At 34.2% G+C, this 26,527-nt stretch overlaps 4 protein-coding genes across 12 annotated transcripts; 1 reads left to right on the forward strand and 3 right to left on the reverse strand.

Annotated features, from left to right (window-relative positions):
- Positions 1-28: 28 nt before the first annotated feature.
- On the reverse strand, positions 29-981 carry LOC18046885 (SOSS complex subunit B homolog). Of its 2 annotated transcripts, none has more exons than XM_006444131.2 (2): positions 879-981; positions 29-537 (listed from the first exon to the last, which is right to left on the reverse strand). In XM_006444131.2, the coding sequence occupies exon 2, from the start codon at positions 513-515 to the stop codon at positions 96-98; it is 420 nt and encodes a 139-aa protein (XP_006444194.1). In that variant the 5' UTR covers positions 516-537; positions 879-981; the 3' UTR covers positions 29-95. The 2 variants fall into 2 exon arrangements, with proteins under 2 accessions (XP_006444194.1, XP_024043489.1); XM_024187721.1 differs by having other exon boundaries at positions 29-543.
- A 1,539-nt stretch (positions 982-2,520) lies between these two features.
- LOC18046886 (nodulin homeobox) lies at positions 2,521-10,570 on the reverse strand. Of its 5 annotated transcripts, none has more exons than XM_024187660.1 (18): positions 10,232-10,570; positions 9,931-10,100; positions 9,682-9,807; positions 9,404-9,562; positions 8,261-8,344; positions 8,055-8,183; positions 7,662-7,871; positions 7,182-7,313; positions 6,954-7,049; positions 6,333-6,494; positions 5,658-5,937; positions 5,447-5,572; positions 5,276-5,345; positions 4,654-4,717; positions 4,451-4,525; positions 3,553-4,092; positions 3,411-3,445; positions 2,521-3,177 (listed from the first exon to the last, which is right to left on the reverse strand). In XM_024187660.1, the coding sequence occupies exons 2-18, from the start codon at positions 9,970-9,972 to the stop codon at positions 2,643-2,645; spliced, it is 2,865 nt and encodes a 954-aa protein (XP_024043428.1). In that variant the 5' UTR covers positions 9,973-10,100; positions 10,232-10,570; the 3' UTR covers positions 2,521-2,642. The 5 variants fall into 5 exon arrangements, with proteins under 5 accessions (XP_024043428.1, XP_024043427.1, XP_006444198.1 ...); XM_024187659.1 differs by having other exon boundaries at positions 3,553-4,101; positions 9,931-9,982; positions 10,413-10,569; XM_006444135.2 differs by having other exon boundaries at positions 3,553-4,101; positions 9,931-9,982; positions 10,232-10,569.
- Positions 10,571-12,205: 1,635 nt separating this feature from the next.
- LOC18046887 (protein SLOW WALKER 1) lies at positions 12,206-14,175 on the forward strand. Its single transcript, XM_006444137.2, has one exon. It carries the CDS (start codon positions 12,306-12,308, stop codon positions 13,902-13,904), a length of 1,599 nt encoding a protein of 532 aa, XP_006444200.1. The 5' UTR covers positions 12,206-12,305; the 3' UTR covers positions 13,905-14,175.
- Positions 14,176-15,328: 1,153 nt separating this feature from the next.
- LOC18047875 (sister-chromatid cohesion protein 3) lies at positions 15,329-24,501 on the reverse strand. Of its 4 annotated transcripts, none has more exons than XM_006444139.2 (22): positions 24,209-24,501; positions 23,932-24,121; positions 23,030-23,142; positions 22,590-22,682; positions 22,227-22,390; positions 21,898-22,134; positions 21,669-21,813; positions 21,398-21,576; positions 21,153-21,298; positions 20,936-21,063; positions 20,258-20,431; positions 19,731-19,892; positions 19,436-19,636; positions 19,224-19,361; positions 18,931-19,134; positions 18,662-18,806; positions 18,339-18,445; positions 17,907-18,044; positions 17,055-17,320; positions 16,811-16,935; positions 16,044-16,328; positions 15,329-15,786 (listed from the first exon to the last, which is right to left on the reverse strand). In XM_006444139.2, exons 1-22 carry the CDS (start codon positions 24,251-24,253, stop codon positions 15,773-15,775), a joined length of 3,399 nt encoding a protein of 1,132 aa, XP_006444202.1. In that variant the 5' UTR covers positions 24,254-24,501; the 3' UTR covers positions 15,329-15,772. The 4 variants fall into 4 exon arrangements, with proteins under 4 accessions (XP_006444202.1, XP_006444201.1, XP_024043485.1 ...); XM_006444138.2 differs by having other exon boundaries at positions 23,932-24,129; XM_024187716.1 differs by lacking the exons at positions 15,329-15,786; positions 16,811-16,935 and having other exon boundaries at positions 16,198-16,328.
- Positions 24,502-26,527: the final 2,026 nt, after the last annotated feature.

Genomic DNA, 26,527 nt, shown 5'->3' on the forward strand with positions numbered 1-26,527 from the left:
GATTGATTCAAAGAAATAGAAGTGAAAGTACAATCAAACTCTTTTTGACTTTTAATTGAGAAGAATCATTAAAGGGACTGATGATGACATGACATTCAAGGCATTGGAGGGAAAATACGCGAATGAGAAGAAATAACAGATTCCTGCACATACTTATTGTGGGAATCATTGGGATGAGGAACCCAACGAATCTCACTCATGTTTGGCGTCTCCACAAATGCCATTGTGTACTCTCCAATTTTCTGGACGCTGCCTCTCTTGCCTGCTCTCAGCACGAGACTTTTTCTGACGTAAGAAAATATGCCATTAGTCAAGCGTAAAATATCACCAGGCTCAAATGCATCACACTCGTCTTGCCAGAACTGGAAGTGAACGGCAGCCGTTTCGTCAGCCACCAGCGCTAAGCAGGTCTTGTTCTGCCCTTCCATTGCTGCGGTCTTCATTTTGTCGAGAACTATGAACTTTGTGTTTATGTTGTTTTGAGCTGCTGGTGATAAGTCTTTCAGAGAAATCATATTCACGGCCAGCCTTTGTTACCTGCAGCTAAAACAGAGTTTCTATTTTCATTCAGTCATTTCTACAAACATCTGAGGAATGGTCGGCTGTTCTGACTCCAAGCACCCCCCCTGTTAGTTTCGTTTTAACACAAAACTATAAAACACGCATGCCTGGGATCTCAATTAACAGTACGAGAATAATTAAGAGTAGAAGAATAAACGACAGATTTTATGACACTTCTGTTATATTATATTTATTTAATGTATATCTGATATGTGTATATTTGTTTTAAAAAATTATTATATAATTGATAATTTTATTTATCTCACACATGCATGAATGAGATGTAGGGGCTGTAGAATCTGCCGAAAGCAGCACACCTTCGCATGATATGAAACGAAACTGGACAGGCCGAATTTTGAAATTAGCCCTGAGTCTGATGCTTTGTCTTCGTTGTTAATACTTTGATACTCCTCTTCTGAGGCGGCAATTATTTGCACGCGCCTTATTTGTTTACACGTGCCACTCTATTCTAGATTGTAACTTTGGCGTTTAGCAAACTTCATTTTTATTTTCTTGAAAAAAGAAAACCTACAATATTTTTTTTTTTAAGGAAGGAAAGCAATTTGAATTAGGATAACAAAGGGGCTATTTGAATCCATTAAAAATTTTATTTTTATCCTTATTTTAAAATATAAATTCTTAATAAAAATCACTAATTTTTTTTTCTCTCAACTCATTGTTGCATAATCTCTCTCTACTCTCACGTTTTACAAACGAAAGATTAATTTTACTTTCTGTTGGATTTACTTTTTTGCCTTTCTTAACAAATCATAATATCTATTTTATACTTTCTATATATAATATGTATACATACATACATACATACATACATACATATATATGTATTCACTGGCTTTTGTGATGGGTAAAAATTAATTTCTTGATATTCATTAACTTGCTGATAAAAAATTGTTAAACAAGTTTTGCTCCTCTTAGTTTATAATAGCCCACACAAAAATTAATTATTTATAGTTTAAAAGAAAACATACAAAAGAATTGATGAGAATCAAGGAATTTAAAATGAAAAACGAAGAAAGGGTAATTAAGTAATTTTATCAAAATTATTTTGATAATAAAATTCTTAATTAAAAAAATAGTGCAAAGAAGAAAGTGATTGGTTCAATTAGTTCTACACTTATTTTTTTTTGTTTAAGTTTATTATTTAGAGTTTTAACTTAAAAAGGATTGAATTTATTTGTTTTCCACTATTTGGAAGAAATCCAAAATAAATCGATTGATCATCCATTGCCAAACATTTGATTAAACACACACACACACACACACACACACACACTCACAAATGTGCATAGTGAAGTCAATATTTCGACCCACATGCACATAGATGAAGAAGAAAATGGTTTGCCAAACAAGCAATCATTATTGGCTATTTCCTAGGCATAATTGGTTGTTGAACCAAGGAAGCGAAACAAACACTTCCTAAAAGAAGTGTATTTGTGTGCCATGCTGTCAGGCGGTAAATGAAACAATTAACCGCTTTAGATTGAGGTACTGTAACTTTTAAGATATATTTACTATAGAAAAAAAGTTATAACAATAAAATAAAAATTAGTAATATTTAATAAATATAAATTTTAAATAATAATTTTAATAAAATTTATTAAAAATATAATAAATTTTTTATTATACAAATAAAAAATCATATCAATATATTTTTGAAACTACAGTAACCAATATTTATTAAACACTTTACTACTATAACTATCCAACATCAATCCTAAAGGCACCCTCAAACTGACGTTCTGTTTGCGCGTTGGCAGATATCAATTCTGGGCCTCATGTTTTCTCTCCAGCAACACCATTGAAACCAAACACATGATACGATATGTTTAGATTACCCCGGGCTCTGTGGGCCATAAAGACCCACTGTTATCCCATAACGCCGAGGGTGATAGACATTGCGAGATCATTTCCGTATCAATCAATTATCATTCACTGGAAAAAAGGAAACGGATCTGCTCTTGATTTAAAGTATTAAAACTAGTTTATTAACTGTAACTGTACTAGCTATGCTTTTTTACAGCTTACAGGTAAACAAAATCTCTGTGAAGCTATTTCTAACATCATTTGTTTCGAGTCCGCAACCCGTACATTTTGTTCGTATCCCACAAAACTCTCATTACCCCAAGCTTTGCTTCAGCCTCACCAAATGAGGAACCTGCAGCTTCCGATGGGTGCGGGAGAGGCGCCCATCTCTCAGCCTTTAGCTCAACCACATCCACAGCGCACGTCCCTGATTCCTCCAAGTTCCTTCCAGTCCATTTACCATACACCTGATGTACTCTTCCTGAGCCTATCTCTTCTCCTTGCCCATCTAAAAGCACAACCAACTGACCCGCCTTACGCTGAGCAAATTCAGATGCGCCAATGTCAACAATATCAGTTAATGCCTCCAAGTTATCATCAGCACCAGTTCTCAATGTGCTTCTAGTGCCTCTTGAATTTAATGGGAGATGATCTTCTCCAGGGCTATCAGGTGAGTCATGTGATTGCCTCAACCCTGGCCCACTTTGCTTTCCAGTAAAAGAATTGTCAGCCTCTGAAGATGCACGAGCATCCTTACTAGCACGAGCTAGTCTGGCTTTCCGATTATTGAGCCTGTTGATGATGCAAAGTACAAAAATTTCTTAACCACTGAAAACCATAAAAACAATGACGTGCTAGGATATACCCAATTTCCTGTGCTAAGATAGCCAGGTAAGAAACAAAAGAATTTTTCCATTAGTCATTTATTATCTATTTTAGCGTGAATAGTCATATCAAAGATTGCAAAGAGGACAAATTTTCATTTATTTTCTAATGTCAATTGCAATGAAAGGAAGATGAGATACCAGTTTTTCAGCTGCGAAGATGTAACCTCAGAACCCTGGAAAAGATGATGTACGATCTTTCAGGAAGATGTCTCCAGAATTTATAAATGGCTATAAAAAATTAATTATAGTTTTCATAAAGGGTGAAGTATATATTACGCACATGATGACTTAATCTGCTAGCCCATAATCGTATTGAAGATGTATTTCGCTGCATATCAGGTTCATCCAAGAGGGCCCTCTCAATAAGTGCCATTTGGTTATCATTCATTATGGTTCGCTTCCGTTTTCTCTGCTGCTTTTCCTCACTCTGAACAGTTTCAACCTTTTCCTCCTCTTGAACTCCTCCAAACACACTTTCTTTGATAGGCTCATTCGGTTTTGGAAACTCAACATTTTCCACTTGATCAACAAAATTCTTTCCTCCCAGGGGACTTGTATCTGAACCGCTACTTCCAACAATCTGGACATCTTTGTCGACTTCTCTTGAACTTCCAGGCATACCAACTTTATCTTTATTTTCTCTGTTATCTTGCCTCATCATATCATCCCCTTGATCCATAAGGTTACTTCTGCTATCAAATCTGTCCTCTTGAAAAGCTGAATTCTCTGACATTTCCTCTCTCAGATCACCGCCATTTGCATTATTAAGAAGATTTGAAGGTTCTTTACTTTGTACTGGTGATTGGCATCCCCTTGAGCTCTGAGCCTCCTAACATAAATCAAACTTTACCATTCAGGCTACCATATTGGTTAGGAAAAATAAAAGGTACATCAAATTACTACAGTAAACTTGAGAGCTGTCATTTTGAAACATTTTTTGAGACATCTCATACGTATCACTGAAAATGAATGTTAAAATAAGCATATTACTATATTACAGAATTTGCACTGGGCCTCTAGACAACCATGTCTAAATTCTACGGCCAGTCTCATGAACTGAATCTCCTCAGTTGGCTTAGATACCAGACAAAATTGATATATCAATTTTCTGTTTGACACCAGCATCAGACATCTAAGTGATAACAATTGCAGGAGTAAAATGAAATGGCTTACAGTACCTGATGATGCTCACTAAGATTGAGTTTTGAGAACTTATCACAAGAAACTGATTCCTCAAATTTGCTTTCTTGAATCTGAATTTGCTCCAGATGCATAATTTGACACAATTAAATACTTTCTCCTCAGGTGATATAAATAGAATGTGAAACATTTAAAAAAATAAAAATATAAAGGAAATTAATGTTAGATTAAAATGCTTTACTTGAACTTGATCGCCTTCAATTTCAGCAGAATTAATGGATGATTCTAATTGCTGAAAAAATATCCTGCAATAGAAAGTTAGCAACAAAAGGTTAAGTGATAACAAAGGTTAATTGTCACACAGCCAATAAAGTTAAACTGAAAATCATATGTTAATGCATGCATCTTAGTGTATGGAACCATATATACAGACACAGCTGATGAGATAACACTTATATAAAATCAAGAGCAAGTGAAACATGTACCAACGAGTATACTAATAAAAAGAAATGGCTTAGTTCAAGTTCAATGCACCAAAAGAACAAATAGGAAAGCTGATAACAAGAGTGGTAGAGGCAATGAAGGAAAAATGCCATGTACAATTCAACAAAAATATGTCTTAGGAACAACTGGAACAAAGATTCATATGTATTATTGAAACAAATTCATGAAATGGTTGTTTGCTAAAATTGAGTTTAGAATGGTTGCACTAGCCTATCCTATAGAATAATTTAAATTTGCCACATTTAAGAATAATTACTCAACAGTCATTGCAAAAACCGTCAAAATTTTGTCATGGCATTCTTCTCCAATTTAACAAAAACTCCTAGGAAATACAAAGAACAGATGAAGTCCACAATCACCTTAAGAGAGTTACATCTTCCTCGTTCAGAAAAATAGGAGTCAGAGATTCAGCATGACTTAACAATGAACCTACACATGTAAGTTGCTTGTAAGGAATACAGAACATGTGTAATTATGTCAACATAAAATACACCACTCACATACATTTTATAAAAGTAAGTGACACTTACGAAGGTTCCTGCAAACAGTGGAAGCTTTCTGGGGACCAGAAGTGAAGGAAAACCCAGGTAACACTTTAGATGGATCCATTCGCAAACACCCCAAGAACTTGTTGAGAAAGAGATTTCTCTCCTGCTCTGTGGATAAAAAAAAAAAAGGAACTCTAGTAATGGTGAAAAACACGCTAGTGATAATGTAACAATATCTCGAGCAGGAACTGACCTTCACAGATATTGGGAATAAAACAATGGAGATTTGCAATTACTTTAACAAATAACGATGTTCTATTATGTGCATATGAAGCCTGAGGCATACTACTTTGGATTAATGAGAATTCTACTTTTGTTGCACTCGATGAAACAGTATCCAAAGCCCACCCAGCTGCTGCAAATAAATCATACTCCACAGTGGCATCTTCTTCCCTTGTGGGGAACTCGGAAGAACACCAAATGAACAAAAAATCTCTATGAGATAGTGAAAATATTGCGCTCAGAACTTCAGTCTGGAGTCATTTGTAAAATGATTAAAAAAAAAAAGAAAGGAAGTTAACAAGCACATCATGGAACCATACAAACATAATAATTATTAGTATATGCATTAAAAAGGGGAAAAAAAGAAAAAAAGAAGTTAACAAGCATGTCATGAAACCCTACAAGCATAATAGTTATTAGTATTTGCATCATAGGCGTCAAAATTACTTGACAATCGAGTAGATACCTAGCACATTTTAACACAATCAAATCAGTTTGGTTATTTGTAGAACATGTGATTTTTTACAGATCATGAAAATATAGCTTTAATTATCTTTGAAAGATCATAAATGGTAGTTTTAGAAAGTCATTGCAGTAGTTTTGCAACAGTGGACGTGTAAGGCAAGTACAGAATGTAGTAACTCACAAAACACATTGTAATATATGATCGAAAATTGGAATCATCTGAAAAGATATCAGCTAGACGCATGGCATTAAGTTGCAAAAGCCCTGTTGGGTAGGTTCTGCCCATGCAAGAACCAAAGTGTTTAGGATCCTTTATAAGTGCAGTCCTCAACAAGTCAAAAACCTACATCATGACAAATTATATTAATCAAGCATCTTGACTGTAAGAAAATGCTTCACATATTAAAAAAGAGAATCCATAGGAATTCTACAAAGCAAGCTCTATATTAATGGCAAGAAGAGAGTAAATAACAAAACCCAGACACAATTTTATTGTTACGCAAATAAACATCTCTCTTTTCAAAATAAACAAAAAGAGGTAACCATACTGGGACAATGAGTTTAAGTGCCCTGATAAATTAGTGAGAAATGAGCAAAATGAAAAATCAACAAAATGGGTAGCAATAATTCATCAAACAACTTTCATGCAGAAGGCTTTTAGGCAAAACCACTAGAAATGAAGGTCATATCAGTCAGCCTCCACAGAATGAGCCAACCTGCTGCACTAGCACCATCGATATTCCGTAAGAATGCTAGCATCATCAAATTCTAACAAATTTTTGAATAATTTCAGAACGCCAACCTCTAAAGAAACAGACTTTGCCAAATCCAGGCTTTCTGGAGAGCTGGCAACTTCATCCAGGTAAGAAATGCTTTCTGCTTCACACAAGTGCAAGAGCTGCATAAACAAAGTCATGAATGAAATAAATGAATAATGTCCACTCACATTGGATATGAAGAAGGTGAAGTACATAAAAAAAGTAACTTAAGCATTCTAGTATAATTAAGCATTTTCAGCAACTAGACTTACAATAGACAGGACTTTAGCTTTCAGCCTGGAAACAGAAGTCACAACCGTGGACGACTCTACAAATGGTGGCATAATGCTTAACTTCAAGATGGATTGTGCGAGAAAAAGAACACCACCCTTTGCACAAAGTTCCTGAAATAGGACCACAATCAGAGATTTTATTAAACAATGAAAACTTATGATTTATCTTTGAGAATATCAAATAACGTGTCTCTCCACAGAGTAATCATCTAAATCAAGAGAATGGCCCAAGAGAAGTTCAATTTAAATATGAAAAAATTATGATAACTTTACGTTATTCCATAATCACAATAACCTAGACTTCTTTGGTCATACAAGATATTATTATCATGATACATCTAAATTGTTTGTGCAATAAATAAAAAATGTGGATATCTGATATTGATTCAAAGTAAAATAGAAAAATAAGTTGGCACATCAGCTCATTTCAACCAAACCAAGGGAATTCTAACTTGAAACCTTATTCCGGAGTAGGCGCTCTCGAAACACTTTCTGTTGGCACAGAGACTGAAGAAACTGTAAAGAAGCTTCGCATTGCTGGCAGATGAAGTTTACCACTTGTTCATGTGGATGTAGGCAGACATCAGAATGTTGTTCTGACAGTTTTATCTGAAGAAACATGATGCTTACATGTACAGCTCCAAAAGTGGCATCCATAAATATGTCAATCTGTAACACAGAGTTCAAGATCACCCTAACTATTAGCCTTACATAAATGCCTTGCCATGTGGAACACTTCAAAATAGGGTTTAATCAAAAGATCAACAAATGGCAATCCAAAACCACGCAATTTTTGTGGCCCTGAATTTCCCTGACTATGAGCCTAAACCAATCACTGGGGCTAAATCGTACCTTAGGATGTGCCAGTACTACTTGAACAAGATCCTGCCACTGTGAAGATATACATCCTGTTAACAAATATAGACTGCATGCCACTAGTGTTGAATGCAGCATGCGCATGGGGCTTGAATCGTGGTAGTCCTATATTAAGAAAACAAGTCTAAGTACTGATACATAGCATGGAAAATGAAAGGTACAAAAAGCAGACTAAAAACAACCTGTCTGTAATGACCAAGAACGATTAGTAAATAGAACACCAAATCAAGCAGCTGCTCAGAAACTTTTACGTCATCAAGCAAAATCTGCAGGCATTTAAAAAAAAAAAATGAAATATTAGGAGAAAAGCTGCTCTGTGAAAGCTTTATCCCCCGAGGTACACAATATCCCACATTATTTCACTGTTAGAAATAGAGAAATAGAAATCAAATTCACAAAGATGCTCAGAGGCAAGTAAAGTTATGTTGGCATAACAAGCAATTTCAAGCAACTGACAGGACAATTTAAAGCATCAATATTTATGTCCCCTTATTGCAACGTACATGCATACATCTGTACAGATGCACACGTGTGCATGACTAAAATTTTAGGTTCAACAATATAATTTCTGGGGAAATATGATACTGAAAAAAGTAAAAACCCTGTCATTGGTTCAAAGTTCACACAGTGGCAGTTCCACCTGCACACGTGAACGTAGGTCGGTTAACCAAAATGGTTGCCCAAAGATGAAGGTAGAAGTTTCTAGTTGAGAATGGCTCCTAACCTTCTCCCTCGTTTTGCAAGACCACGAGCTTACATGTAAACATTCAGATGAGAAGAGGAAGACTTTGCTCTTCCACCCCCAAATCATAAGCTTTGCAGCTACCCCTGTAGACGCCAGCCTAAAGAATCCTATGATATTTGTTTTCCAATTTTAATCACTGGTTAAGGATACCAAAAACTATTGATTCATACAAGTTGTTACTTTCATTAGGTGTTGTAAGACTTGTCACCAGGGCTTAGACAGAAATTCTTCTGTTTCAGCTACATGGATATGCTTGAACAGATGGTGACTGCAGTTGGCTTTCTGAATCAGGTGAGGATTTTGTTATCTAATAAATGATTTTTTATTTAATAAATCCACACTATTTACTGCAAGTTCTTTCTTGCTTAAAAAAATGAACGGTGTATGACTCCAATTGAAGTAATAATTCAAAAGAATATAAGATGAATACTTGACACTGTAATCCCAAACTTCAGTTCCAATAACAATGGTATTCTTAGATTCATAATTTGTTGGAATGCTTCAAAGAGTGAAGAAAAAAAAAACGACCTAACAAAAACAAAATAAAATAAAAAAATTAGCAAGGACCAGTAAAGCTAACCTGCTCAAGTTTAATATGCCGAGATGTTAGATCCAACAAGGAATGCAAAAGCCGAATACCACGTAACAAATATCTAAATGATTCCTCATCTCTGCCAGATGATATAAGCACTGCAATGAGGTGTAAAGGAAGAAATCTTGCAAGTTTTTCCACATCAACCTGAAATACAACATAATTCAAAATAATGCATGGTAGTTTACAAGTAAATGAAGAAATTAGAAAAATATTAGAGCATAACAATGATAAAAGCATTAGTGCTGCAGCAGCTGCCGCTCTACCTTTATTGACGATCCTTTTTTATTATAGCAGTGAATCGAAAAATTCTCAGAGTCTCGTAGTATTTTATTAAGCTCTTGAGAGCTAAACCCATGCAACTCATTAACTGCTGAAATCAAGTCAATGACCTGTTTATTTAAACAAACAAATACTTAGTCGAGTTATAATTCCAGGGGAAAGAAGAGCAGAAATCATTAAAAACAAACAAACATTAAAAAAATGATAAATATTTAGGTCAAAAAAGTACTTACTCGTTCAGCATTACCAAACGGTTCTTCCCTTGCATGTTTCATTTTTGAGAATCTGGTACCAATACAAGTATGTTTATATAACCTCTGCTTAAAAAATCTCAAAAACCCACATCATAAAACCCCAGATTTCGAGCAAGCAAAGTGAATTGAACGTTCAAACCCTAAAAACACTGAGAGACTCTCAGTGAGAGTAGCTTGTACTACTAAATTAACAGACACTATAACAATAAAATTAAAAAAATAAATAAAATGGTAAACAAAACAAGATATAAAAAGGTTTAACGGTAAAACTATCGATTACCTGCCAAATAAAGCGAGAGCGCCAAAAAGAAAAAAGAAAACAGATAATTAAAAGATAATTTCGCGGGTTTTTCAATTTTTTTTTTCTTTTTCTGGTGCTACTGTAAAGTACACGTCTGAGATTGGATTTGTAGACAAGTAATAAATACAGAGTTGAAATTGCAAAATTAAGACTAATCTACCATTTTTTTTATGTCGTTGGTATGATAACAAAAAGCTGGTTTGTCATCGCGAAATCTTGAATTTGTTTTTTTTTTTTAATTATTTTTATTTTGTTTTGCATTTTTAGTTTTACATGTGTTGTATCTGCTTGATACGGTCTTATTTTATTCCAAGAAAGAGATCTTGTGAATTAGAGTCTTATTAAAAATTAGTTTTTAAATATAACCTTCGATGAATCCCAGACAGAAAAAATGTGACGCTTCGTACCCTCCCCCACCCAAAACAATAAACTATTTACAATAATAAACAATAAACAAAAAGATCAGGTTACGATACAACTGTGGTATCGTGCTATAATTATATTCAGTCGTTAGATGCACTTAGATTAATAAGGTTCACTGGCATCAAATGACTGGATACAATTCAAGTTTTCCCTAAACAAAAACCTCAAACTTCATGTGTTTCTTTCTATTCTATTTTTTGGTCTGCTACTTTTTTTTTTTTATAGCTTTTAGTTTTTCTAATGTTTTAGCAAATTTGTTATTTTTTTTACATTTTTTTGGAGGTTTATTTTTTCTCATGGTTATTGGGTGTTAGTTCTATTCTCCTTATAAGGTTCTTTCAATGGCTGTAAATAGTATTATCTTATAAGTCGGATTTGAAATATATCAATATCTAGATTGGGAGGGTATACTAGTATTGGAGTTGAAAAGTGGCTCTAATAGTAGTGCAGTGAGGTTCGATTACCTATGGCGACGGTATATCAAGAGGCTTTTTGGTGTACGCTTTGAGAGGGATTGTCTTTACTAATAAGGTTTTATAATTTTTATTTTGTTTGTTTATATTTTTTTGTTTGCATTGTGCTGTGGTTATTATATTATTGGACACTATAAATTTTCTTTCTCTAATTAGAAAGGGGTTCCACTTATATTAATTAATGTGAGTATGCTAACCTGTAAAATTCTTTCAAGTCTTAAGTAGTTTAATGTGTGAAATCTTCTAATCTCTTCTTAAATATTAGAAATTACTAGTTGTGTAACTATATTTTGTTAGGGATCACCCTAATTTAGGCTTGAGTCTAAAATCTTATTATATGTATTATACTTAAACTTGATGTCACCTTATATTTGCGCCATATGATGATATTCATTCTTAGTTCTTTAATGAAAACATATTTTCTTCCAAAAAAATTATTAATATTAAATGTTCTTGTATAATTCCTTATATAACTAACTTAAAATCAAAATTTACCAATTAGGTTGGTGATAAATTTTCTTAAATAGATTTATTAAAAAAATTTCATTTTAAAATCTTGTAGGGTATTTTTTGTCAAAATCACATTGATGAAGTATGCTAGCTATGTTTGCTAAGAGCATCTCCAAAAGACTCTTTAAATAAGATTATACTTCTTATTTGAAGAGCCATATCAATATTAAACACTCTAAAAGACACGTTAATTTAGATTCTTCAAATAAGATTTATTTCTCACTCTTCAATATGGTCGAGTGAGTTTTTCCCTCTTTTATTAATATTTTATTATTATTTATTGAAAAAATAAGGCTGCAATAATCCTTATTTATATTTATTTTAAAAAATATAATAACAATACAATTTGATAGTGGAAAAGATTTAATTAAAATAATATTAATTTATTCTTATTTAGTAAGTTTTTTAAAAAAAATTATATTTTTTTATACACTTATTTATTACGTCAGTAAACAAATTGAAATTTAAAGAGTAAAATTTTAAGTTGCTCTAACCTACAAGTCTACAAACTACGAGTTGACATTTCTGCTGAACAAGTTATAAGAAGTGTTATTTTTCAGAAAACAGCAAATACTCAAGACCCTAGCAAACACTTCTTTATCGGAAACCAAAACCCTAAACCTCACTTACCATAACCACCTTCAACAATGGCGATAGCAAACGACAGCCAACAACCAACAACAGTATCCAAAAACTTCCCAGTAAAACCCAAGCTAAAACCAAAACCCAGAAACCTTTCACAAACCCCAGAATCCAAGTACTGGTCCTCGTTTAAACCCCACCAAATCCCCGGTCTCGTCTCGTCAATCAATTCAATCGTATTCTCTCCGACTACATCTCACCTCTTCGCTGCTACCCACTCAGCCTCTCTCACTCTTTTCAGCTCACAAACTCTCGAGAAACACTCCGCTATCTCCTCCTTCAAAGACGTCGTTACCTGCTCTTCGTTCCGCCCCGACGGGTCCCTCCTTGCCGCCTCTGATCTCTCAGGTCTCATCCAAGTCTTCGACGTCAAATCGCGGACCCCACTTCGTCGTTTGAAGTCTCACACCCGGCCGGTGCGTTTCGTTAAGTACCCATTTCTTGATAAGTTACATTTAGTGTCTGGTGGTGATGATGGTATTGTTAAGTTTTGGGATGTTGCTGGGGAGAGCGTGGTTTTGGATTTGTTTGGACACAAGGATTACGTTAGATGTGGGGATTGCTCTCCTGTTAATGGGGATATGTTTGTTACTGGATCTTATGACCACACTGTGAAGTTGTGGGATGTGAGAGTTGAGAATTCAAAGTCGGTGATGGAAGTTAATCATGGGAAACCGATTGAGGACGTTATGTTTTTGCCATCGGGTGGATTGATTGCAACAGCCGGTGGGAATAGTGTGAAGATTTGGGATTTGATTGGAGGAGGGAAGATGGTGTATTCAATGGAGAGTCATAATAAGACTGTCACATCCGTCTGTGTGGGGAGAGTTGGGAATGAGAGTGGAGAGGAGGCAATGCAGTATAGGATTTTAAGTGTGGCTTTGGATGGTTATATGAAGGTTTTTGATTATGGGAAAATGAAGGTTACCCATTCTATGAGGTTTCCGGCTCCTCTTATGTCTGTTGCTTTTTCGCCGGATTGCATGACAAGAGTTATAGGCACGTCTAATGGGACTATATTTGCTGGGAGGAGGAAGAAGAAGGAAAATGTTGAGAGTGGAATTGAGAATTTTTGGAGTTTAGGGAGAGTGGAGACTCAGAAGCCAATGTTGAGGCCTACTTATTTCAGATATTTTCAAAGAGGGCAAAGTGACAAGCCAAGTGAAGGGGATTATTTAGTTGTGAGGCCAAAGAAGTTGAAATTGGGGGAGCATGATAAGTTATTAAAGAAGTTTAGGCACAAGGAAGCATTGGTGTCTGTGTTGAATGGAAAGAATCCGGAAAATGTGGTGGCTGTCATGGAGGAGCTAGTGGCGAGGAAGAAGTTGATGAAATGTGTTTCAAATTTGGATAATGAGGAGCTTGGGTTGCTGTTGAGTTTCATGCAGAAGCATTCAACAGTTCCTAGATACTCGGGGTTGTTGATAGGTTTGATGGAAAAGGTTCTTGAGATGCGGGCCAAAGACATTAGAACTTGTGATGCGTTGAAGGGTCATATAAGAAATCTTAAGCGGTCAGTCGAGGAAGAGATAAGGATACAACAATCGTTGCAAGAGATACAGGGTATCATCTCTCCTTTATTAAGAATTGCTGGAAAGAGATGATTTATTAGCTTTTCTGTTGTTTATCGGTACTTTGTGATTTACTCACCATCTTGAGATTTTTTTTTTTTTTCCATGAGGAGGTTTTGCAGTTTTGTTTTATCCAAAATTAGCCTGGGTATTTAAGATGTTTAAATGGAAGTTATCTATTGTACTAAAAAGGGGTAGGAAAAGTTTGAATTTGATCAATATATGTTATTTTCTACAGTTAAATTCTCTGAAGGAATGCTCTCAGGTACTGATATATGAGTAATACAGTTGTGTGCTTTTCCCATGTATTTGTCTTATCCTTTTCTTTGGCATATGGAAGAATTTCCATGCAAATAACAGATTTCACATCCTTTTCTTCCCTTGCTGATTCTTTGTTCCCTGAGAATATGTGATTTGATTTTCTGGTCCAGAGTCTTGGATGTTTTACTGGATAACCACAAATTCGTTGCACATAGGATATATTGTAGAGGGAAATGGATTTTGTTGTTATATTTGCTTTCTAACCATTCTTTGAAAATTGACCTTGACATTTAGAATTTAGATACATAATAACAAGTCATGTTAAGGAGGGGATACCTTTACTTAACTTCATCATGTCTTTCATGTAAGATTGTGTCCGCGGTCCATGAAGATTTAAAAAATGGCAATGTACTGATGTATGACAGTCAACTTCCAAGTTTATAAGAAAATGGGTAAACTTCAATTTATCCCTATTTAGAATGACAATCTTCAAAAAATAATCATCAACACCCCTATTTCTCCTTATCTTTTGAATGAAAATAAGGTAAATTGATATTTCCATATTTTTAGAAATAAAGTAAATGTTGCTCATTCTAATCGGGGGTAAAAAGAAATTGATCCTAAGAAATTTTTTATGGTTATGGTTGATGGAAGTGAAATTTGATGACACATTTGGTGTTGGATGGTTGCTTGTACTAAGGTTTTAGAATTTAAGAGGTAGGAACTAGGAAGAGATTTTTAATGACTAGGGTTTCAAAAGAAATCTTTTTGATGGCTTAACTGGAAAGTGGGATTTGAGAAGCACTGCTTTGAATTACAGGTATTGAACAAAGAAACAAACGATGAATGACGTGCACAACAACAGGAATGGAAATTATAAATGATTATGTTGGGTTGTAACTTAACCAGCTCCATATTTTCACTCTTTAAATGTGTATGCCGGATCGAAAAGTTCCAAGTTTTAAATGCTAATGTGAATGTATTTATACTTTTTTTTTCAACTCTTTAAATGGGTTTGTCATGTTATTACAACTGCTGTTCTCTACGATTATAAATTTCTAGAAAGGCAAAATTTATGAGCAGTGTAAACCGGTAAAATTATTCAGGTTAAATGTTGAGCAATCTACTCGCACCCTTCAAATTGAGAACATGTACAACAAAAATTATCGTCAAAGTAAATCATCACTCCGCTTAAATTATGAATGTAACTGATTGCACCTGGGCATTTCAATCCTGACTTTATTTCTGATGCACACCAAGAACTGCTTCAAATCTCAATGAACATTTCATGCAAATCCTCTAGCATAAGCCAAATGAGAAAAATTAAGATCATCATTAATGATCCAGAAAATTCTCCATTTTGAGGCGGCAGTTTATGCTAAATTGCCTGCCTCAGAAAGCCACAACTGTCTAACAAGATGCAGGGAAGCCAGCCAACATCTCCACAGCAAGCAACAGTTACAGAGACAAAAGCCCAAACTGAAGCACAGCATCATTAACAAACTTCCAGCTGTGGAGGATTCTGCTTCATCGACGAAGATACATGTACAAAAAGAGACAACCTGTTCCAAAACCTTAGCTACCGCTATGATCTACCCCCATCCCATAATATCTGTACAGGTGCATAGATAATTATATTGTTAGCCGGATGCCCCTGCACAATAAAAGGCTAATTAGTCAACCACACAGAAATTAGGCAAATGGAAATAACCAGATCTAATAGATACCAGGCTTTAGCAGAAGAAATCAATAAAGATAAAAAAGAAGGGCCTAATTGGTTTTCATTCAGAGAGTGGATCAAAGTTACAAAGATTTTCATTAGGCTTATGTGTACTCCCTACTCTACATACAGAGTGGTTAGAAAACATTATTTGCTGTTCATTCCCAGCAGAGTATAATTACATGTCATACCTGATGTTCTTCCAGAAGTTGTCTTTGTCTGGAGTTTATTATCCTCTCGAGAAACTCTCAATGCCCTCAATTTGGCTGATGACCTAATTGAGTGTATCAAAGGAGCCTCATCCTCCTCTTCCTCCTCTTGCTTATCGTCTTCATCTTGAGCAACTTCTTGGTCTGATGCACTAATGGAATCTTCTTCTTCGCTAGAACTGTGTTCATCAAACAGTCTCTTTCCCTCAATATTGCGCTTCTTCCGGGGACGTCCCCTACGTCTGACAGTAACCGCTTCTTTCTCTTCTGCAACAAATTAACTATGTTAGCTATCAAACACTATCTTAAAACTAGTGCCTCCTTGCAAATAAATGAAAAGGACATGTTCGGTAAGGAAGAGCTCAATGTTTGAACCAAAGGAAGTCATGCATAAGAAACCACTGAAAGGTTAAACCATTTTTTTGAACAATGTTAAGTGCAAACATAAACTGCAGCAATTCAGATTCAAGGTAGTCTTGCCAAAAGCCTACTATCATCTTCCATGCCACTTGAAATTACAATCAATTTCAACCACCACCGAACATAAAGGAGCCATGTCCTTAAATGAGAAAAAAAAGGATAGAAAATAATTGAAAAAAGAAAAAAGAGTGGCATTTGAAAATTCAGAAAGTGAGAAAAAGCAGTGGCTAACAGCAAAGCCACAAGGAGAATTGAAACAAATCATCAACCTTCTCACTTCAGATCCACAAGAATTAGAGACTAAACAAAAGTTAAGAATACAATGGTACCTTGAATTCCTTCATTCTTTGTATATTTCTCACGTAAAGTTTCAACAAATGATTTAAAGGGTCTCCAGCCACTGGGATCTTCATCCATGTTCACATTATCCGTTCGTATTTGGACATCCTTTAGACTACATGCAAAATAAAAAGTACTAAATGATGCACTAGAGTTCAACAACAAATAGACTGCCCTATTTAAGATATAACTTATAACAGTTATAAATGATCATATTAGAAGAAAAACACTTACATATCCAGGATATCAGGTGTGGGAAGTTTGGAGACGAAATGAAGCACGGCACATTCCAGAAAAGAGAGCTGTTTTGGAGCATCGAGAAATGCATAATCAATACCTTCCTTGACAGTTTTCAAGATGTCTGATCTGTGCTTATTCCTTGCAGCACCCACATATGTTCCTGAAAGTCGAGAAGACAGCTCCTTGCATTCTACAAAAGACTTCTCCGTCAAGGACTTATCATCACTTCTGGAAATTTCCACTGCATGACGCTGATAGGCCTATTTAAATACAAAATAAGGCAAAATTTATATCAGTCAAATATAAACACAGAAAAGCCCGTTCAAAATGCAAGATAGAATATATTAACAGAAGATTGAGCATGCTTCCTACAAATGATATTGACAAATTCTCATCTATAAAAGGATCTAAAAGGATGAATCCAAACAAATTTTCTTATCAGGTAAAATTTCATAGAAACATTTCCTCCTAATTGTCCTCAAATAATGAATCAATTACTGTGAAAAAGTGAAAATTAAGAAAATCATACACTACAGAACATTTAGAATGGTCAGTTCAAGCAAAAAAGTCAAATTAGAAAATTAAAACACAACTAAAACTTACACAGGCATTTTGTTTTACTATGAATAATAAGTTGTTACCTTGATGTTTTATTTGTAAAATAATAAACTAATCGCACATGGAAATAAATGTCAAAAGGTCATAGATAAGCAGTTCAAATCAGAACACAACATTAAATAGCACATAAAAGTTGCATTTTTGTCAATGAATCCAATTCCCCATTTTTTAAACACACCACCTCCACACACACACAAAATAAATAAATAAATAAATAATCAGCCCTACCCTTTTCAAGGCTTCTAAAAAGATCGTGGAGACATCCTCATCTTTTTTCTTCAGAACAGTGATCAGATGCTTAACAATCTCTGCTACATTCGTTCCATGCATCACAAAATGAGAAATGATCTCAGGACCAAGATACTCCTGCATTCATAGCTGCATCATGTAAATATATCTTCAAAGAAAGTTGAAACGAAAGATAGTAAGTAAATAACCCAAACATGGGAGAATGTAAACCATCAGCTACAGATTACACAAAATATCCAAATCTCCTGTCCAATTACCCACTGAAAAAAGAAGGGGCACGGCAGAGAGCGGCAGACTACCCCATGTTCAAATAGTAAGGACAAATATGACTGAATTTCTTTTTGTTTTTTTTTTTTTTTCAAAAAATATGTTTCCTACCAGCTATGTTTTTATAAATATCTTGCTTTTCACCTTAGGTACTGAGTCAATTGCAATCAACTTTGCAGCAGCAATCATAACAGCATCTCTATTTGTCTCTTCAATATACTCTTTGTTCACATCTTCATCTTCTGTCTCATCTGTGAAATAGACAATGGAACAATGATCTATAAACTTTTAAAATAATCCCACAAGAGTGCTCAACATGAAATATAAGGGGTAGTCAGTAAATCAGCCTTCACCAAGGCATCCACTATATAAAATGCCTTACACCTAAGATCTTGGATGGATAAACAAAACTTAACCAGTCTAAAATATCAGATATCGGCACTGCGGCACAAATAGAAAAAACGTACCTGAGATATTGAGCTGTTGTTCACAAAGTTTCCAAAACTTTTGAAGAACAGGTATATCTGGACAATATCCTAACCTGCTCAGCTTTGTTGAAGAAAAATTTGTCATTCTGAACAAACACCACATCTCTGCAAGTATAGTACAAACCTGAGATACATCATAGACATCATTAGATCAAATGCTACAGAAGTCAGTGCAAAACATGTTTGCAGTATTTCTGTAGTTGATATTTATGAATTGAGAGAGGAAAAAAAAAAACAAAACTGCTTACCCTGCAAGCTAGTTGATTTCCAACTCTACTCCCTTCTTCAACTTCAGAAGGGCTATTAAGAAAGTACTCAAGTTCCTCAAACAAAGTATTGCGCTTTAGCAGGAGAGAAGCTAAGGATGCTTCAGAGACAGTTTCAGCATTTATAATAGAGTGCAGAGACCATGCTAGATATAAATACAAATTGAGGAGCAGAAAACTGACCACCTGATTAAGCATGAGCAAGTGAACAACTGATCTCAAGAGGGGAAGGAAAAACAAAATGCATCACTATTTATCATAGGCATTTTGCATACCTCATTATCCAAGTTTCTGAAAGTATGGAGAATCATGACAAGATCTTCATACAAGCTCTCGATTGGCACAGCCTTTGACAACTGAAGCTCATACAATCTTTTCAAATTTACAAGAAGAGAATATTCATCATCGCCATCCTGCAGATATGCAGCATGTCATGTTTTAGTTGTTAAGCCAAGAATCAATTTAAATTGGCCAAGTTAGAGCTCACCAAAACTGCTTTAATAGCAGATTTAAGCTTAGCAATAAGCTTATCTTCAACATCCTTTAAGTTCTTGCGTGCAGAATCTTGCAGCTCTCCTTGACTTTCCGCGGAACAAAACTTAATAGCTTTTACACAAGATCGTAGTGCCTCCTTTTCACCATGCTTAAAAAATGCGTCGTTGACAAGCTGAAGGATGGTTTCAAAACTCTGAAAAAAATAAAAAATAAAATAAGCACTCACTATAATCAAGAATGCAAATGGTATCTAACAACTTGAATTTACAAACAATTCTCCAACCCACCTTCTCATCTCGCTTTAGGGAATAAAGCTCAAGCTTCATGTGCATGACAATGTCTATTAATGATGGCACTTTTGCCTTGTCAGCCATAAATTTGCGTAATAGACGAGGATAGTTCTTCATCATGGCACGAGTTATCTCCCGTTTGTTGTTTTCAAATACTTCCTGAAATTTATACAGAAATAAAAATTAGAACTCTTTAAAGTGGAATGAAAAGTCATATTAAGTGAAGACAATTCCCTGTTACAGGTACAAATAGATAACAAAAAAGCATATCCGAGATCACAGTATAAAGAGCACAGAATCATGACTTGATGGCCACCACTAGCGTTCTAACTCAATGTGATTCTGTAAATCTCCAATCACTCAACATAAAATCTAAAAAGATTGTTTGCTTATAAAATATTTATGCACAAACAATCCTTCTATATCAACAGAAAAAGAATACTGTAAAGTATATAAAACAAGTTATATGGAGAAATATGATTTTATCAAAAAAAACTAAGGAATAAAAGCTTGAACAAACACACTTTTTGAGCCTTATTGTAATAAGGCTTTCGGTTGTCGGAAGCAGGAACAATCCTCTCTCCAACGGCCTTTTTGACAGATGCAGAGAGTAGTCTGATCAAGTTCGTTGCATCATCATCATTAAGATCAATCAATGGATTCTCATCCAAAAGCATGGAGATTATACACTTCCAATCCTGCGAGTAAACATTTCTGTCTTAATCAACAGATAATCAATAAAATATATCTTACATGAAGTAGAAATCACTAAAGCTATGTAAGTCCAATCTTCAATAGTTTTATATTTCTATTAGACAACTAGCTACTGTGTGGCAGTTTTTTCCTCCAAACATTCTGAAATTTATAGGCAATAGACCATCACAGCTAATACAATATGGGGCGGGATGGATCTGGTTTAGGGTTTAGATAACCCTAACTGTTAAAGCTAAAATTCTGCTTAAACTCCCAACCTTAGATAACAGTTGTTCTAACATCATCTTCAATAATCTAGGTCAGGTTGGTTATGCTACTGGTAGAATTACCTTACATCACTCTTAGCTAAAATTAGAATTTTCCAACGAAACCCAATAGCCTGTTCAAAACATAAGACCAAGCCTATTGAGTGGCCAGGTCGAGCAGGATCTATCTTTCCTTCCAAAGAACCCAAATCCAACTCTATTCTTCACAAAGTTATAACATACCTTCATGGCCTTCATGTACTCCCAAACATCATCAATAACATAAATACTTAAAATTGGATCTGCTGAAAACTCCCTTAATATTTGCAACATTCTGCCCAGGTGGACCTCAGAAGAGTCATTATCCTTGCCTGAAAAGAACATTGTCACAGCATTAGCGCTCTAGCAACATAATTATTATATAAACATGGTAAGATTGGATTCTAAGAAAAGTCAGAACCTTTCAATCCAGATTGGGAGCTATTAAATTTTTGAGCAATCAGATGATCGTACACTAGTTCCCCAATGGCACGCCTAATCTCAGGAGGATCGTCAATAAGCAAATCATATAATGGACCCAAGTCATCATCAGGTAGGAGCTGATGTCTGCAAGAGAGAGCAAGATCCATTTTCAGTTCTCAAGCCATAGCAGAAACGTTCAGCAATAGATGAGATTAAAATTGGGAACATTCTTGAAGGAGTTACCTAAGTAATTGTTTCACAAGTCCTATGGCACATACAGCTACTGAAACATCAATATCATCAGCAAGTTCAATCATACGATTCGAGAATCTTTCAGTAAATAGACCAAGAGTTGGCACATTATCATCCACCTCATAAAGATTTTGCAGTGCAAGAACGGATGATTTTCTGACACTGGCACTCTTTGGATGCGAAATGGGAGGGAAAAAACATTAGATTTTCATGGCACATTAGCAGAACAAACACACATTTGAAAATCAATTAAAAACATTACTTTATCATTCAGCGTCCATCCAAGATACTTCAAGTATAGATCCTGCAAGAAGAATGACGGATACGACAAAATCCACACACCAAGTGACTGTATGCATGACATTCGAATATTTGGATCAATGTCTCTGTATCGATGCACAAATAACCTTCAAAAACAACATAAAATATAAGTTAAAAGACTATATTGCTGCTCTACATTTTTTATTAATAATATCATCATAGAATCATACCCAGTAAATATTTTGCGCATCATATCCTCTAGGTCAGTTATGTTCTTATGAGTCATTGACAACCTTTTATTCAATGACTCCACACGAGGCCCCTCAACTCGCTTCTTCTTTTCAGCATTTAACTGTCTCTGAGTAGTTTCTCTCTGAGCACCAAGCATTTTTGCAACAGATATAAAGGATGTTACAAGTTGGAGACCCATCAACGAAGCAACTTGACGATAAACTCTTGGAGGAGTGCTGTTCAGTGTTGAAACTGGGTTAAATTTGATGAAAGCAAGTGACATTAAATCTAACAATTTAAGAATGATACGACTGTTGTGAGTACCAACCATGAAAGGGCAATTATATAATCCATGCACTTGTCAAATAAAACCTTGTCAAACAATGGTCCATTCTGACACTCAACAACCAAATTGTCCCAAAACGAAACAAGATTATCTTTAAAGTTTTTGAGTTCTTTTCTTTTCGAGCTTTGATAATCTTCGACTTCCCCCTAAGATTCCACAAAAGTTAAGCCAAAACTTTGGGTAAACGAAACTTGACGAATGAAGGTAAGAGAACATTGAATATTTGATTATTACATAAAGAAGTTTTAGAAAAATCTCCCAAATATTAGTTTCTCATGCGAAGAAAAAGTAGAGAGTTTGTAGGGAGGATAAAAGAAAATGTATGAATGCAAAAGTTTAGGATACTCTTCTAGCAAGATTCACAAGAGCAACAACAACATCATCAACATCGATCTCATCCAGAGACTCTCCTTGTAGATAATATTTAGCTCCACATGCCTATACCAAGTTGTGAACATAAAATTTCTGTTAGTTCCACATGATAATGCAATTCTGCTTATCATTATTCATGCGATTAGCTCTACGTGCTTACACAATTAGTTCATAACTCACAACTTCAAAATTAAAGTTTAAATATCTGGCGGCCCATGAGTTGCTTTCACAATTCAAAGAATTAAACAAACAGAGACAAAAATTCCAAAATCAAGTTGAACATCATGTATTTGTTCAAGGATGCCCTATCAGTCAGTTTCTTCATGAATCATTTTATAGACATATTTCAATTTATCTTTTTTTTCCCTTTCTTTTTTTATTTAGCATCATGTTTCTAAAAATATCTGTTTTACCTCAAATAGCATTGTCAACAATTCAGCTATTGCAGGTTTTGCATCTTTTTCATACCGCTCAACCCAAAGCTTAACCACTTGAGGAATGAGTTTCCCATTGCCTTTAATAACCTCTGCAAAAGATTACAGTATAAAATTAACCTGCTTACCAACATGACTCAATAAAAACCCTATTAAAGGATGATGCACTTGATGACATACACAAGACAAAACTGAATTAAGGAAAATCAGTAATGGTATCCAAATATCACGACCCAGAGTGCATTGCAACTTAAGGTTTGACAGGTAACAAAATTCAAAAGCTTGCACATCAAGCACAGCCAAGGAAGAGGGAGGAGGGGAAAAAAAGAAGAAGAAGAATATAGAGCTTATGGCACATTAAATGCTCCCTCTGCTATTTTACACCATAAACCTAATGCTTGAAAATCTTAGGCAATAGGCTGGTGAAGCTGAACACCTCAAACAAGTTCAACACAGCGGATGTTGCAGTAAAATGTTTATCAAACTTCTAAAATATTCAAATTCCCCTTTTTTTCTTCATTTTACATGATATTATGCAGTTGCATCAATGTATTGAAAAATATCATCATTTCATAACACACATATTACAATAAGAAGTGAAATATTATTGGATCACAATTAATCATATTCTACAAAAAATATGTAGTTCTATTGAAATGGGTACAGACAGGCATATTTCCCACTTCACATAAGTTCACAGACTATATAATTCACACTCAAACTAAACAGATCACCATATAATACACAGCAGAGCAAATTAAACTGGTCTCCCAACAAAGGTTGCCAGGATTGTAACTAAGAATCTCCAAATCAAACATCATGGAGATCATAAACATATACAAGTCAAATTGTTAGAGACCGTAAGATTGTAGTTCAATTACCGATCAAGCTTAGTTCAATACTCTGCGCAGAGGCGGCTGTCCCCTCGGAAGCACGGCTGCGCTTGGTTTTAGGACGAATTTCTTCAAAATCATCCGGCGAATGCTCGCGTTGACCAGAGGGTTCCATCTGGTCACTGGCGTCGCTGGTCCGCTCCTGATTCTCTGTACTAGCTCCATTTGTCTTCCTTTTCTGTATATCTAAACAGTTCAATATTTATATATGGCTAGAGATAGAGAGAGTGTGTTAGGGAGGGAAAGAGAGAAAAATTTAACTCACGGAGCGTCGTGTTGTAGTTTCGGGGGCTAGAGGCTGGTCCTCCATGACCTATCGTTTTAGTGACCGGCGTAGTTCAACTGAAATTTTACAGAGGGAGAGAGAAAAAGTGAGAGTAGCAAGAAATTGAAGAATTTGATTTTGCCCTAGATTTGGGGAAGAGAGAGGTGAAGAATTAAGAAATCTCCCGCCAAATGAAAAAATTTCTGCAATTTATGGCCATCTGATCGTAAGTGATTACGTGTGTGGGAGGATGCAAACGGATTGCGATGATGCACTGGATTACCTCTCCTTTGCAAAACTCCTTACATGTCACGCTTCGTCATTTTTTTGAGGCTTTTAACGGGCCCTTTACTTCCGGGTCAAAAGTCCTCTCAAGTCTCAGTACAGCATTCTCCTATTTCTTATTTTCTATCTCCTTACTCTTACTAAAATTTCATTTTGTTGTCCCAAATAATAAATTTCATCAGTTTCTAAATTTTTAAAACCAATTTTTTTTTTATGAGCTCTTCATCTACATCATTATCTGTTAATTCATCATTATTACATTACTCTTCAAATAATTCATAATTTAAATAATTTATAGGATTATTAAGTATTAACTCTATAATTTTTTTCTCTGTTATTAAGTAAAATTTTCTATTTATCTACATTTAAATTTTCTATAATAGCCATATGTATTTCTATTTCTTCTTCATTTGCTTCTAATTCTATATTACTTCTTTTTCTATAATTACTAAATATTTGTGTTAATTGATTATACCTATTTATATATGTGTATCTAGTCTTTAGTACTACTAACATTTTATCTTGTTCTATTTTAGGTAACGTCCAATTTAATCCATTTAGTTCATTTTTATTCAATTTCGTAGGTACTATCATTTCTACATATTGACTTTAAAACAGTCTACAATATTTTGACTTTTAAATCTGAATTTTTTATAATATTTATTATATAGTTTTCCTAAAAAAAAGGTTTTTATTCTAAGGTTTTATCCTTTAATCTATAGACTTGTCTTAACATGTTTACAAAATTCATTTATATCTATGTCTATATTAAGTGTACTGCTACTTTATTTTTTAAGTTTATCTTTGCACTGGCTATTTGTGCTTATTCATTTCCATATAATCTACTGTCATATAAATATATATGTATGTGCTTTTTGTGTCTAATCCTTCTATTGGTTTTGTGTCTAATCCTTCTATTGGTTGACTAAAAATTCCTATAACTATAATTGCCATGTGTATGTATGTATAATTTTGTTTTCTAAGATAATCTCTTTATATTGGACTAATTAATGTAAATTGTTCTCATCTATTTGCTACCGCTAATTTATTTTCATTTGTATAAATTTATAAGATATTATTAATTTTTGACATTATTCCCTTCGTTATATATTTTTTCTTTTTAATTTTTTAAAAGTATTTTTCTAATGATTTATCTGGGTCTTCTTCATCTATTTTGTCTTTTGTCCTCTCTATTATTTGTTTACCTTTACTAGAAATCGACAATGATCTTCTAATTCTTTTTGCTAAAGCGACGTCTACACCATTATTTCTCGCTTGTTCCATTACTTTATAATATTAATTTGGGTCCTAAGATATCCCTTATGTCTTTTTTTTCTAGGTATTAAAATTGGTCCTCCTAAATTTAATCTTTCAACCCCATTTGTCAATATATCTAATTCCTTATCTAAACTATCAAATGAAATATTTAATTCTAGATGCAATAAGGATTCTTGCTTTTTTTTTTCTAAAGTCTTGAAAATTAGTTTCTAGTTTCTAATTTAATTAATCTATCATCTAAATCTTCTAATTTATTATAGATCTTAACTAATGATTTAATTATAGTATTAGCTAGTGCTTGTTATATATTATTAATTTCTTGATTAAATTCTCAGGAACTATAACCTACTAGATTCATATTTGGCTACTTATTTCTTAATTTTGCTAAGGATTCTATTAGTTGTTTATTTAAACTCATTTACTTACAATTAATTTTATTGAATCTAACTGTATTTATAAATCTCTTTGTGTATATTTAATAGTTTCTATTTTAATTATTAAACTTTCTGCAATACTTTTAATTTCTAAAATACTCATTAAACCTAAATACTTAACATACCCATAACCAGAATTTAAAATATTATGTTTTACTCAACAAACCCGTCTTAATATATATATATATATATATATATATATATATATATTTTAAAGGAACCCATCTTAATATCTATTATATCCTTATTGAACAAATTTATTACTATTTGTGCAAATTCTTTTTGATGACCTCTTCATCCCTTCTTCATCTCTATAATTACT

Source organism: Citrus clementina, unplaced genomic scaffold, assembly GCF_000493195.1.
Source record: "Citrus clementina cultivar Clemenules unplaced genomic scaffold, Citrus_clementina_v1.0 scaffold_3, whole genome shotgun sequence".
Taxonomy (NCBI): Eukaryota; Viridiplantae; Streptophyta; class Magnoliopsida; order Sapindales; family Rutaceae; genus Citrus; species Citrus x clementina.